The sequence below is a fragment of the Schistocerca americana genome, chromosome 4 (assembly GCF_021461395.2).
Source record: "Schistocerca americana isolate TAMUIC-IGC-003095 chromosome 4, iqSchAmer2.1, whole genome shotgun sequence".
In the NCBI taxonomy this organism is placed as follows: Eukaryota; Metazoa; Arthropoda; class Insecta; order Orthoptera; family Acrididae; genus Schistocerca; species Schistocerca americana.
Window position 1 is genome coordinate 466589436 of NC_060122.1, and position 14192 is coordinate 466603627.

At 39.2% G+C, this 14192-nt stretch overlaps 1 protein-coding gene across 1 annotated transcript in view; it reads left to right on the top strand.

Annotated features, from left to right (window-relative positions):
- The window catches only part of LOC124612707 (DNA polymerase epsilon catalytic subunit 1), a 313866-nt gene that overhangs the window by 119624 nt on the left and 180050 nt on the right, over window positions 1-14192 (top strand). Inside the window, exons 19-20 of the mRNA XM_047141058.1 lie at window positions 4709-4876; window positions 13269-13502. Of these exons, the coding sequence (XP_046997014.1) occupies window positions 4709-4876; window positions 13269-13502 (402 nt within the window). The remainder of the gene's footprint in view (window positions 1-4708; window positions 4877-13268; window positions 13503-14192) is intronic.

Consider the following 14192-nt stretch of genomic DNA (forward strand, 5'->3'; position numbering starts at 1 on the left):
TGTGTGTGTGTGTGTGTGTGTGTGTGTGTGTGTGTGTGTGTGTCTTTTTTGTTATGCCTGTCTGCGACTCAGCATCTCCGCTTTATGGTGAGTAACAGATTTCCTTTTCATTAAAAATTTTGATAAGTTGTCTACCCAGTCATCTGAAAGTCAGGTTCTTATTGCTGCTTTGATGTTGCAATGTCACCATTCAGCTTCCCTATTCAATGCTGGATGGTAAGCAGTGGTTTTGATGTGCTGTACACCTAAAGTCTTTATGAAAACAATAAATTATTGATAAAATTATTTAATTGGATAGATAAAAAAATCTACTCACCAAGCTACGGCAGAGCACACACAAAAAGGCTGTTGTGATTGGCATGCCTTCTTCAGGCAGAAGGGTTGGAGGGGAAAGAAGAAGGGTGAAGGAAAAGGACTGGAGAAGTCTAGGTAAAGGGGTAAATTTTGGGAAAGTCACCCAGAACCACAGGTCAGGGGAGACTTACCATTCAAGATGAGAAGGGAAGACTGAGTGCTGGGGACTGCATCGGAGAAGATTTGAAAACCTGAGAGCTTAAAGGTGAAAGACAGGATAATATGCAAGACATCATGCACGAGTTAATAAGAGTGAAAAGGTAAGTGCATTGTACGTAACAGGGATGGGATGGGGGTGGTGAAAAATGATGGGAAAGACAATAAAAGATGTAGAAAACTAAAGCGAAGTGAAGCAGAGAGTAGTTACAGTGAAGAAAATCTGAGACAGAAGAAATTAATGTAAATTAAAGCCAGGTGGGTGGCGAGAAACAAGGACATGTTGTAGAGCTAGTTTCCACCTGTGGAGTTCTGAGGAACAGGTGTCTGGGGGGAGAATTCAGATGGTGCGTGTGGTAAAACAGGCACCGAAGTCACGAGTGTCATGTTGTAGAGCGTGCTCTGCAACAGGATACTGCAAGTTGCCAGTGGACACCCTCAACATGAAATGTGAAATTAGCTTAGCAGATTCGCCTTCAAGTTATCCCAAAATTGAGTAATATTTTGTCACCTCGCTGCTAATATTTGTGGCACTAAAATGGGACCCCATTGCTAAAAACCATATTGTTAAATTTTTCCACCAGAAAGTGGTACTTGTTCGATGGTGAGTTCGCCATGAAAAAAAGTGTTTAAATTGCCATAGTACAATTGGAGTAATGATTGGAGTGATTCTTATGTGCTTGAAATAACGTCTGTCTCACATTAGTTGTGGATTCTAGTAAAAACAATTATGTATTTAGCACCACACGGAGGACACTACCCTGAACACACACACATTTTTTTAAATCCATTGCAATGGAAACACTAAATAACAAAACAGAAGAGTTTACATTTCATTGTATCTGTTATAGCCCCAGTACCACATCCATGAGTGTGGTTGCTGAATATACTTAGGCCCAGCCCTGCATGTACTCCACTTGTCTCCTATTAAGAGAGATGGTGCAACCATCTCTGAGACGTGAAACACACAAGGAAGGATGCATCGAGCAGTGTCTGTAACAGACTGGAACAAAACAAAAGGACAATCGGTCCATGAACATAGAAAAAAAAGATGCTGACAAAAGAAGCAAGGCGTGCCTGCATAGTAGAACGGCAGCTGGTTGCCGTAGGTGGTGACAGTAAGGTCGTGCATAAGCAGGTCTGATAGTGAGTTTCCATGGCCCAGAACAACACACAATGGGATTGGTGGCACCAGTGGAGACGGTCAGGTTAGCTGTGGAGGAGGCAGCAGTCAGGAATGGCACCAGGAGGACCAGTGATGACTGTGGAAGCAGCTGCATGGATGGCCATGGCAGTGCCAGTGCGGAACAGTTCGGTCAGCTCTGGAGGTGGCAGCAGTGGTGGTGATGGCCACAATAGCATTGCAAGGTCCCTCGAGAGAGCAAATGGCACCATCGACAGGACTGGTGATGTCAGAAGGGCAGACCGTGACCAGGCCGGCGACAGCTGAAGTGAAGCTGAGGGGCTGATGACAAGAAGTTGGTATCTGATGGCATCACATGCAAAGGCTGGGCTGATAATGGAGAGAATTCAGCCTGAGAACTCTGCGAACAATAAACAGAGCTGTACGGTATGTCAACATTGCAGGACACTCGATGATAGGGGGCCCAGGTTATCACACACGAACTCTTGCCCCCCCCCCCCCCCCCCCCCAACCAAATGCTGGTTCTGATCACACCCACTTGAAAATTGTGGGAAAGACTAGAATCTGACTTAGCAGAGAAAGACTACCTCCCTGGTCCGGAATTGCCCAACCCCAGAATGGGAGGGCCAGAGAAAATGATTTCTCCCGCAGTTGATCAGATGTGATTTACTTATAGATGAGAAAGACACCAAAGAACTACTGGAAACAGTGCAAACCAACAACAGCAAGCAAGAGGATTCACATTGAACAACACGTGAACAGATTACCCAAACTACGCTCAAAAGAAAGCAATGGCAAACTTGCATCCACTGATAAATGTGAACATCAAGTGCAAAACAAATGCTTACCAAAATCAAGACAACCACACGATAGAACACAGCTGTCACCCAAGAAAAGGAACAGTCCATGTCTGGTTACATAGGTGGATACTCTCTCACCATTGTAGCATTTGAGTACTGACTGCCATAACACAATGGACATGAATGCACTGCTCATCAAGACAAACTAGCATATGAACATCTGAGAAAGAACAAAACCTCACTCCAGCAAAAATGAATGAAGACACTTTGAGGGACACTGAAACACATGTGGAGAAACAGCCTCATCATCCCTGTTCTGTCTGGGCAGTGCCACCCTTGGGAAGAGGGCCAGCCACAGATGTCTTGACCGGGTGGATCGCAACACGGAATAGCAACATCAAACTCATCATAGAGGAGAGTTGCAGCCACGTGACAGATCAGACCAGTGAACCTTGGACAGGCACTGGAGGGGCAAATCTTGAGCAGGCATTGTATCACTATACTAGTCTCCTTGTTGGCACTGTAATATTCAGTACTCAAAGAAAAAGTATTGAGAATCCATACGAACTACAGGTGTCACACATCATGAAACCATTATCTTACTAACCACTGTAGGACATGGTAGACGAGGGAAAAGCGCTGTAACACAAAATCATTACCCTCACTACCACTGTTATAACCTTGGTCAAGTGGTGTGACTGGTAGTGATTGAAGTCACATGTTGCAGTAACAACTCTTTGTTTATTAATCTTGTACTAAACTTGGTACAACTGGAAAGAGCATTGCGATAATTTGTAGCGGGTGTCAATTATGTAGTAGTCCCCAGTTGTCATTAGTGTTGATGAGTTGGGAGTTATTGTGGATGATCAGTGGCACTGTACCAGCAAGCTGTCAGCTCATGGTCCCTCAAGATGCAGTTCCAGTCCCAGGAACAAGTGGTGGATGTGGAGCAGCTAAATGATCCTGGTGAAGGCATTGTCTGATGGGTAGTGGCATCAGCAAGCATTGTGGTAAAAGTCCAAAGCATAGACAGTCAGTGTAGAGCATGGAATGAACTCATCATTGAGGGCTGAGTGGCAACCTATGTACTCATTTGCAGAGGAATATATTGGGATGTCACATGACAGCATGGAGCAAGTAGGTGACTGTGACTGCAGCATTGTGTACAGCGATGTGCATGCCGCGTATCAGTGTGGCTTGCACCTCTAGACTCTGTGGCAGCTGCAGGAAGTGTGGCAGTAAACAGCTCAACGAATATTATGTTAACAAACAACCTCCCAAGGGAAAGCAGGAATTCTATGTGGCCCACAAAGCACATCCTATGAGTGTGATGACCAAACATGCAGGGGCTTAGCTCTGCATATACCACACCATCCATGCAGCCGTTTTCGTATATTCTTTTGTATTTGTATTAATTTGTTGTCAGAAAAAGGACTGCAGTGTTGGGCAGAATGCTGACAAATGTTGATGACTTTTTCAAAAACTGTGTAAGTGTTATGAGTTTTCCAATTTTTTGTGATTTTGGAAAGATGAGGTATACAAAGAAATCTGTTGAGACAAATGTGGGTGATGTTGAGTTAACTTTAATGAAACCATTGTATTGCTTTTCACAGAATTTAACACTTCAGGTTCAGATCTTGTAGATAACTGCTATTACCTGCAGGCTGGCTAAAGTCTTCGGGTTGTGACTTGTTGCTTCTACTGCTGGGTGTTTGTTCCTCCCAAGTAAAAGGGAAAAAGAGATTCCTGGCAGGTGTATGCTGCCGCACCGGTGTAAGATGGCTTATCATATGACACCCTCATGCCTTCGAGAGTGCATGTTGGTGTATTCAGCAAATGAAGAAGGCTGCTGCATATGAGTGGAGTGACATTCACCCAGGCACACTCAGTGACTGTCAAATTGCCAGTCAGATATTTTATGCTACCTCCACATCTACAAACTATGCAGAATCCATCATAAACTACTATTATATAATAAATTTAACAAATTCAATTTTAGAAGTGAGGTCAGTAATTCTTACAGTGCGTTATAAATCTCGTCTCCCTTTACTAGCACATTGTTATTGCTGCTTTATTCTACATGGAATATCATCTTCACCCTGAGTTAACTATTCCGCTAACAAGAAAAAGAGAGCAGTTCAAATTATTTGTGTATTTAGACCCAAGTCCTAAAGTGATATGAATCTCTCTATATATTCCATCAAATACTGATCATATTTTCTTGCCATTATTTCATTTTAATTTTTTTCCTCAGGTGGATATTGAAGATTCTGCAGGAAAGACTGTTACTGCAGAGAGACCAAAAACACCAGTTGCTCATGTAAACAAAAGAAAGAGAAACAGCTCAGTCACAGATCCAGACATTTTAAAGCGCAGCTGGCGTGAGGAGCTTGGAGCACCACCACCATATGGTACAAGCAAGGTATAAAATTAAACATGCTCTTTTTTGCAATGTAGAAATAGACAATATTTTACAGACAAATATAGAGATTTGACATACCTAATATTTCTTGCTGGCAACTTCAATGTGTAACCCATCCTGCTGATTCTGATGCTGGATAATGTTATGCTATGTGGCCATTTATTGACACATTTATAAATTGAGCTCCTGCAGGCAGTGTTAATAATTGTATATTAGTCCCATATTGACAATGTTACTCACAACAACATTGAATAAGAACTGCTTCAGTAACATTTTGAAGTAGAAATAACATGTAATACCTGAAGCTGCTGTGCAATTTATTCTTTATTGATGACCAATTTGGATCAAAGGCCATTTTCAAGCACCTTTTGTACATATGTCATAGAAAGAAGAAAATTTGCAAGGAAAACGATGTTTGAAAATTGTAATAAAAATATTGGCAATATCTACTCATTTTTGTTATCAGGAAGAGTTGCATGCATACATCATCAAAGATACAATGTCAAAAATATAATCTATATAAATAAAAATGTAAATTTTCATTTGTTCAAACTCTCAAATCTCCAAAAGCTTCATTGAAATTTTGACATAATGTTGCATTCTAATATTTACATGTTTTGTATATCTGTTGGAGCCACCTTCTATTGAACGTAACAGCAGCATACGCAATACTAAACATTGCTAATGCTGGGCAGTGAACTTTTTGACAGTTGTTGTTCCATTTTCCTTCTCACAATCAGTTTTAACTACAATAGCATGGCACTTAAACCATTAGACAGATTGTTTCTCCTGCATATATTCTTTCTCCATATAGATAATATTAAATAAAAATTCTATACACAACTATGTGCTGTTCTGTTTTCTTCCTACAGTCATTTTAAACAGAAAACAGGGAAGTTGTATTTATGGCTTTTTGGCTTATGATTAGAATACTACTATGGAATGTGAATCACCTGAAACTTTGTAATTGTACCCGTTCGCAGATCAAAACTATGCAAAATACTGTCATTAGTGCTACTATCCTCATAGATCCCGCATCCAGAGAGGTCTCTTATAAACTGTATTCAAATTATCCCAGTCAGTTGACCCATTCATTTTAATTCAGTTCCCAATAAAGGTCTTGTTGGCAATAACAATAAACTAGGCTCAAAATCAGAGAGAGAGAGAGAGAGAGAGAGAGGAGAGAGGAGAGGAGAGGAGATGAGATGAGAGGAGATGAGATGAGATGAGATGGATAGGGGGGAGGGTGATTATTGGACATAGAGGAGGGGAAGGAGGAAAGTTAGAGAGAGGGGGTGAAGGAGGTGGAGGAGGAGATAGATGGGGGGGGGGAGGAGGAGGAAGAGATGGGCAGAGGAATGGGAGGGAGAGGAGGAGATGGGCGCGGGGAGGGGGGGGGGGGGGGAGGAGGAGGAGGAGGAAGTAGAGATAGAGGGAGAAGGAGATTATGACATGTCCACTGCTCATACATATTTAGCAATTGCAAAGCATTGCCTAATTCGCCAATATTTATAAATAATGTTAAGTCTTGCAGAAGTTGATGCATGGAGTGTCAATTTTAGACCCCTATCCAAGTAATATACAGAATAATACAGCAAAGAATCATGAGTAACTGTTGGTGTAAAACATGGCTAATCTCTAAATGCCGTGGAGTTAGTTCTAGTCAAATGCCCTTCATAGCTAGTATTACCTTTGAAACTAATATATCACGAGAATTTTTCAGTATATGTTTTTTTAACTTTTCAGTTAAAATTATTTATTCAGTATGGAATTTGAAACTTGAGCATAATGTAAACAAATTTCTCTCTCTTCCATGGGATTCATATATCTGCCTTTCTCTGCTGGATGTCAAGTAGTAGCACTAGTTTTAGTTTTATTTACTACATGCTTTTTATTTCATAAATGTATAACTAGAGGCAGTAGAAAATTGTTTTATTTCATGGCCGATTTTGGTGGTTTTTTTGCCAATTTTTGTGTTACTTTTTACCATTTTTAGTGTTACTTTTTGCCATTTTTTTGTGTTATATTTTGCCATTTTTTGTTTTATTTTCTCAACATGTGTTTTTCAAATTCCTTCTTTATTTTTGTTTTATTTGTTTTCAGCACTATGTTGTAAATGAAAATATACCTCTCAATTACATTATGTTGGTAGACATTAAAAATCAAATCTATTTCAATTCTTGGACAGATAAAGTAATTTTCCCAACAAATATTTACAGTTGTTGTTTTTGTCTTATTTGTTGTAATTTAGTACTTTGTTGATAATGAAAATAAATCATGTTGTATTTATTAGACATTAAACATTAAATGTGTTTATGTTATTGTGCAGAAAGGTAAACATAGCACAGTCTTTCATCTGACATCGTTGTCATTAGTTCTAAGTTATCTTCTGGGAAATTGTGCCGCCGATTTGCCAGTACTTCATTATATTGTGAAAATAACTGCCCGCTCTGAGTCTAACGTTTGAACATGGAATCCAAATTGCTTTCAATGCAGCTGAGCAAATTGTGGGTTGTCAAGTTTAGTTGCCTACAGGCATTTGACAATGTTCACAGCTCCTGCTGAAAGCAGGATTTGTTTGCCTTCAGAATATCTATGGTGCTAAGAGCTGCCATGCCAGGTATACATGAGAGACTCTTTGCCATGTCAGCATTAACAGAGTTTGTGATTACTTTCCAGCAGTTGAAACACTATCCTATGACAGAACACAGACTTACATGGATCTGTAGACATGAGCATTGTTAGCTTTGTTCAGAGATGCAGTCCAGTGTGTTTATGCGGTAGTCTCACTTCCATCTGAAGATTATGCCTCTTCAACTTCTTCATAAGCTTCCGGGTTTCCTCACCAAAAATTCCATGTGCGACAATAGCAAAGCCATTTTCCAGCTGTTTTAACTTTTAGTATAATTCATTTGAGGTAAGATGATTTGAAGACTAAGTGGACATGGATGTTCATCAAATCATTTGCATGTTCCTGAATGAGCATAGCCTCCACAAAAATTGAACGTGCATCATAACTAGACAATAAATTAGTGTAATCAGTCCCTGCATTGGATAATTCCTGCATGTCATCACTGCAGAAGAATTCCACCATGTCTTCAACATATTCTCTCACATAAGTGGCTGTGGAAACCAAGGGTTCAACGCGTTAACACTGGAAGAGGAAATGCCTTCAGATCCCTCTTCTTTTCCTTTAAAAACAATTGATGCAAAAGTTTTCTCTTCTTGGTAATCAGGAAAGCACTCATTTAGTTAGTTATAGCTGAGTTCAGATTCAAAAGTTTGGAATGAATGAATGAATGAATGAATTGACACTCTTATTCATATATCTAGCACTGCCGGTGACAGTAGTTTTAACATTATTATACTGAATGTAATTGCATGAACACTTTGAGTAAGGTTTACTGTGTCAAGAACTTGTACACTCCCAACAAAAAATTTTTGTTCGTTCCACACCTTAACAGTCTTTACTGTCTCACAAGAAACATGATGACCTCTTATGTCAGTGGTCTCGTCTGCTAACACTACAACATCATTGCAAGCTGGTTGCTGCATCACCTCATTCTTTCGTTGTTTTTGTATTTAAGTACAACAGTTCCCTTCGTTGTCTTGATGCATGGATGTCACCAGCACCTTAAACAAAATTAACCCCACTGTTACCATTTGATTTAAAAATAATTTAAGACTGTGTCAACAAAATTTATTACTTCATTAAATATACAATGGCAAGCTGAAAACAACAATTCCATCATCAGACTGTTTATTATCAATAACCACAGCTCACCTTTGACGAATTCATTCATCCACTGGTGAAAAACTTCATTTTCCAGTTTATGAAATGGAGCGTTCACTTTCAAAAACATTTCAATAGTCCTTTGAGCCAGATATTCAGTCATTTTTCTTTTTCTTGGTGGCTTCAAAGCTGCTGCTGATTGAAGCTTGTCACTGTATTTGCACATTGTGAAACTTGGATCTATTTCCTTAAGCTTCTCACACTGCACATGTTTCAGTACAGTATCTTTTCTGTCCCAAGATATCGTGCTTTTGCAGTATTTACAGAATACTATATATTTATCGGGAGCATACAGATCATCAGCTTCAAATGCCTGTGCTCTTTCTTAGACAGCAACTGCATGCTTTAGCACTCTATACAATTACCAATGCTGCGTCTGTGAACAAGAGCAAAGTAAACAAAGAGAAAACACAACAAAATGTGAAAACTACTGCACTGTTTGGACAAAGATTTCATCATTTCAAAAATAAAGCGTTCCAAGAAAAGTCTTTCATTCTACATTTTAGTTAGGTTCTAAAGTTGGTGATATTGTGGGGCAGGGGGGCAACAGATAGCAAGAGGGATGAGGGAGCAGGGGGTTACTAGCTTATGCCTGTTTGCACTGAGGGGTAACAGTCTAATAAAGGCTGAGAAACACTGCTTTAAGTGAATTGTAGGACTTCAGTTGTTTTTGCCAGGAATCATCATTTTCAAGTTTATAGGTGAATGTCAACCTTGAGATCAAATTTAAGCGTCAAATAACTACTATTTACCAGTATTAATAAACTGCTGTCACAAGATTTATGACATTTTTAACATAGAAAAATTTGGCGACACTTCTTTTAAATAGCCAATTTTGTGATATGTCACTAAAAACAACGAGTCTCATGTTATTTGTCGCGTTACCATTAATGCGAAATTTTCCTGTCCCTATGTATAGCAAATGTTGATGGATTGCTTTTGTGGGTGTTAAAATGTTCTTTTTATTGTGTACATATTTTTCTACCAGTTTGCTCAGTGTTTTCTGTGTTTAAGTCTTGCTGTTAACAAACATCTATAAGAATTTTTTGTTTTTACTCCAGTTTTCAAACATACTTTTCACTGCAAATTTTCCTTCATCCACGATGTGTACAGCAGGTGTTAGATTTTGACCAAGACCTGTTGCACAATAAAGAATAAATTAAGGTGTTACGTAATTTATAAACATTAACATTGGTATTGAAAGACCATAATTTGTTGGACAAAGAGTTCATAGAACACCCTGTTCGCAACTGCAATATGCTATAGTTGAGAGCAGTGAAAATGGTGGACAGTACAGAAACATCAGTTTTCCCACCTATGTGTTACCTTCTTCTGTAGCTACCCTTGAGAAACAATAGCTCATTCCAGGGCAGTGTATGCCTCGTATAATTCTGCTGTAGCCAGAGTCAAAGTAGATTATAAAGACAGGATCTTATGCTGCTGTGTTTTATGAGGTAAGCCTGTGTTTGACTCACACAGCTACCACCAGCAGAGCTTTACATCTTTGTTATGATTGATCCTGTCATTTATGTTTTTTCTGTTTGCGAGTATTATTTGTTTGCCGAGAATCAATTTTCTGTTCATGTTCACTTGTTGTGTGCTGTTTTCGTGTGTTTAGTGTGGCCAACAAAGTGAGCTCCATCTTCCCAGGAACTTAGCTGTTCAGCTACTTATACAAAGTAAAGCTTAGTTTACACATCAACATTGGGTTGTGCCACTCATTGCGTGGAATGAGTTGCACGCAAGTGGTTTCATATATGACTGTAGACACGGCGACACCAGTATACTCTTCAGTTTTGTCGTTTTGTGGGTCCCTGAGTCGCATCTGAAATGAAAGTTTTGGCAGCTGCAAGACGCATGAGTTGTGATGGAGTTAAAGCTTGTTGCGTGGAATCATTGCATAAGAAAAAAATAAGAAAGGTGTTTTGATTCGTTACTGGATGAAGAAAAGACCTCAGCTTGGTTGCTCAGCATCCTTGCTGAAATAATTTATAACGGAAGTTCTTTTAATTATCTTAGAATGTCACCAGAACTGCTCACTTTTCTTCTAAATAGAGTTAGTTATGTGATAAGGAATAAAGATACTGTAATGCATGAAGCACTGTTGCCAGAACTGAAATTACATATCATATTGCATGCATTACAATTGAGAACACTCGGCATGCTATAAGATACAGTTTTAATTGGTGATGATGCTATTTCATTAACTCCAATAATTATTAGCATTAACAGTAATAATTATTAACATTAGCAACAATAATTATTTGAAGCAGGCCGCATTAAGAGAGTGGTTTGCAAAACTACTCTCTTGAAGACTTGAAGATAGATCTGTACACTGGCAATATTTCAAAATTCTAACATATGCGAATGGGGAGCACTGCATCGACATTTTAAATAGGTGAATATTGAATGAAGAATGCAGCTTCATGAATTTGTATAGCCTTCCCTCCTGTCAACAATAATCCTTAACAAAGAGTTGGTCAACTCGAACGATGGGATTTTAGTCTTGTAGACAAGAGCATTGCCACAGCTAGAACTACACTTGCTTTTTTTTTTTTTTTTTTTTTTTTTTTTTTTTTTTTTTTTTTTTTTTTTTTTTTTTTAATTCAGTTGTATATGTGCTCCTAACTCAATAAATTTTGCACTGCAGCTCAGATATTGTCAAACCATGTATGTTATATATCTCAGCAGCAGCAATATGCTGCTTATTTTTGTAATCAGCATCACTGAAATCCCACAAACACCTATGCAAAGCATAGATATCCAAAAAGCGAACATTATTCGCTGTTTCCCACTTCATATTTCAGTTTGTCTACACTCTACGAACACACACAACCTCAAAACTTATGCAACTAGTCGCCAAAGTTGGAACACGCCGAAAGTGTTGAGTTTCATCAATGAGTTGCGCAAATGCATGGCGCGCATACGCAGTGGCCGGCAGCGCAGTTGCCTGCAGCCTAGTGTCGTCACGTAAACTAGGCTTAAGTTATGCACAGTGTGTACTGATAGTGACAAAGAAAATTCCATTCTAGTCCTAGAATTTCTATGAAGTAAACATGAAGGAGGAGGTAAGAATCAGAACTGAAGTTGGAACTGTGAAGTAGACTTGTACAGGGTTGTCAAAGGTTCTGGAAATCGGGGAATATCATTGAATTTTAAACATATCCGGGGGGGGGGGGGGGAGGGGGAACTGGAAAAATCTTTTTCTCATCTCAGTAGATAAAACGGTTTGCTTACTGAGGTGTCATGCATTGTCACTGGCTGGTTGCAGCTGAGTACGTATACAGCTTCCCTACTCCCTCATTATTACTATTTCTCCCCTTCCTACTACTCCCCTCAGCTTACAGTCAGTGCCGCCACCACTTCTTGCCACTAGCCTACCAGGGAGGTGTGAGGAGCAGTTTGTTTGTACCTGATTCTGAGAGACTGTAGACGCAGTGGCCAGCGATGGTCATGTGTACATGAGTTATGCCTGAATGATTTTGTGAACGTGTGGGCACTCTTGTTTTCTGACAAAAGCTGTGACCAAAAATTTAGTTCTGAGGTTGTGATTATCTTTTCTACATGCCTTTCTGGGGCTGTGTGATCATCTTTACTGTGAGTTGCTACCTATCCTCATTATTATTGATTCTCAGAGTATTTGAACAAGTTATCTTTTGCATGGATTGAACACCGTGGTCCCATGTCATATTCATGGATCCAGGGCAGAGGCCATGGGTGGTGGATTTCAGGAATTGCGACTGTCTTGTCGTAAGTACTTTGCACAGTGTGGCATTTTAGACATTTTATTTGTCCTAGTACATTTTTACACTTCAAAAGTAGTTTATATATTAGAAGGTGTGGACGATAAGAAGAGAATTGTGTCAGTTACTGGCAGTTTGTACGCTATGTACTCATATATTTCTCGGCAGAAAAATCGTACAATACCTGTAAAATAATAGGTATAACACAGTGTATAATAACTAACAATAACAAACATAATAGAATTAACATTTTATTGGTGGTCACCTACAGTATTGGTTTACACAATTCTTCCCCGCCTCATACACTTCTTTCAAGAGGACTACTTTTTTCTGAAGTTATTTCTGAAATCAGTGAAGGTGCTTTAAATCCGTTCTGCGACTCCAAGGAAATGCGTATTTTTGGCTCCAAATGTGTCTTATACTATTGAAATAAAATAACATCAGTGGTCTTAATGAAACACATATACTGTTTGACTTACTTTCTCCATCTAAAAGCAGTTCATTACAAAAAATGTTGATGTTAGTACTTAAAATTTTTGCTCACTTCAGAAAACTATCTGCTTGCAAGTTTTTTTTAGATAATTCCTTGTCAACTTACATCTTAACTTACCCTTCAGACCTCAAGATATCTCAGGGAAAAATGCTCAAACTTCTCTGGAAATCGGGGTATTTCACTTGAGGAAACTTGTGGCAACCTTGTTGAAGCATATTTCCAATTATTTATGGTGTGAAAGTAAACATGATGTGCATTTTGAGCAGTATTGTAACATAAAAACTTTGTTGGTTAATGTGTACAATTCGCTGCACTAAATTAAGTCTTTTTATTTAATATAAAGTTGTATTAACTGTATTTTAGGAGCAAAGAACAGCATGGATAGAGTTCCAGAAAAAGAAATGGGCATGGCAGACAAAGCAACGTACAGCTCGTCGTGAAGCAGCAAAACGTTCTCGAATGGATGACATTGATGTTGGTTCAAATTCTCTTGTCTCTGTGGCTCGCAATACTTCTGCTCCTGCTCCAGGAACTCTAGGCGGCTTTCTTAAAAGGGCCCAGCGAACTCTTCTTGATTCTTATTGGCAGATAATACAGGTGCGTAATGCATTTTATGTTTGATGAAGCACTTTTTGTTCACTACAACCACTAATTTTGTTGGGTGAAATACCTAAAAATAGTGTGTGTGTAGCTACAGGAAGGTGTTAACACTAAGGACCTGAAAGTAAGAGGATGCTGGATGTCTTTTTTAATTGTAAAAAAGATGTAAGATACTAAGCAATTTTGGTAACGCTATATCAGCTGATTACCTGTGTTTTAAGTTATGTGTTTGGCTTAATTTTACATCGCAGGTTGTGACTTCAACATTATGCTCAAGTTAAGTGTTGTGCTGAGTAGCGCAGGAGAAACAGGCTCAGGAGAAAAGGGCTTCAAATTCCTATCGAACCATAATGACACAGTTTCTCTCAGATGAATTCTGCGATTGTTAGTTTAACAATAAATTCTGACCTTCTAATTTAGTTGATGCTTGTTGCTGGTGACCAAAACACTGAGAGGGTATTAACACTAATCTCCAAGGTGGGGAGGGCTAAAGTACACCACGTGCCAGGTATTCAGTAGCACACTGGTACCAAATGTGGACTCCTCAGGAAACTCATCTTTTGCCTGAGTTTGAGTTTGCCAAATCCAGGGTTCCCGAGGTGGGGGCTTGTCAGCACCACCAGTCCTCTACAACTACTAGCTATTTGCATGCTTCAGTAACCACTGCACCACGTGGCATTGGACCTT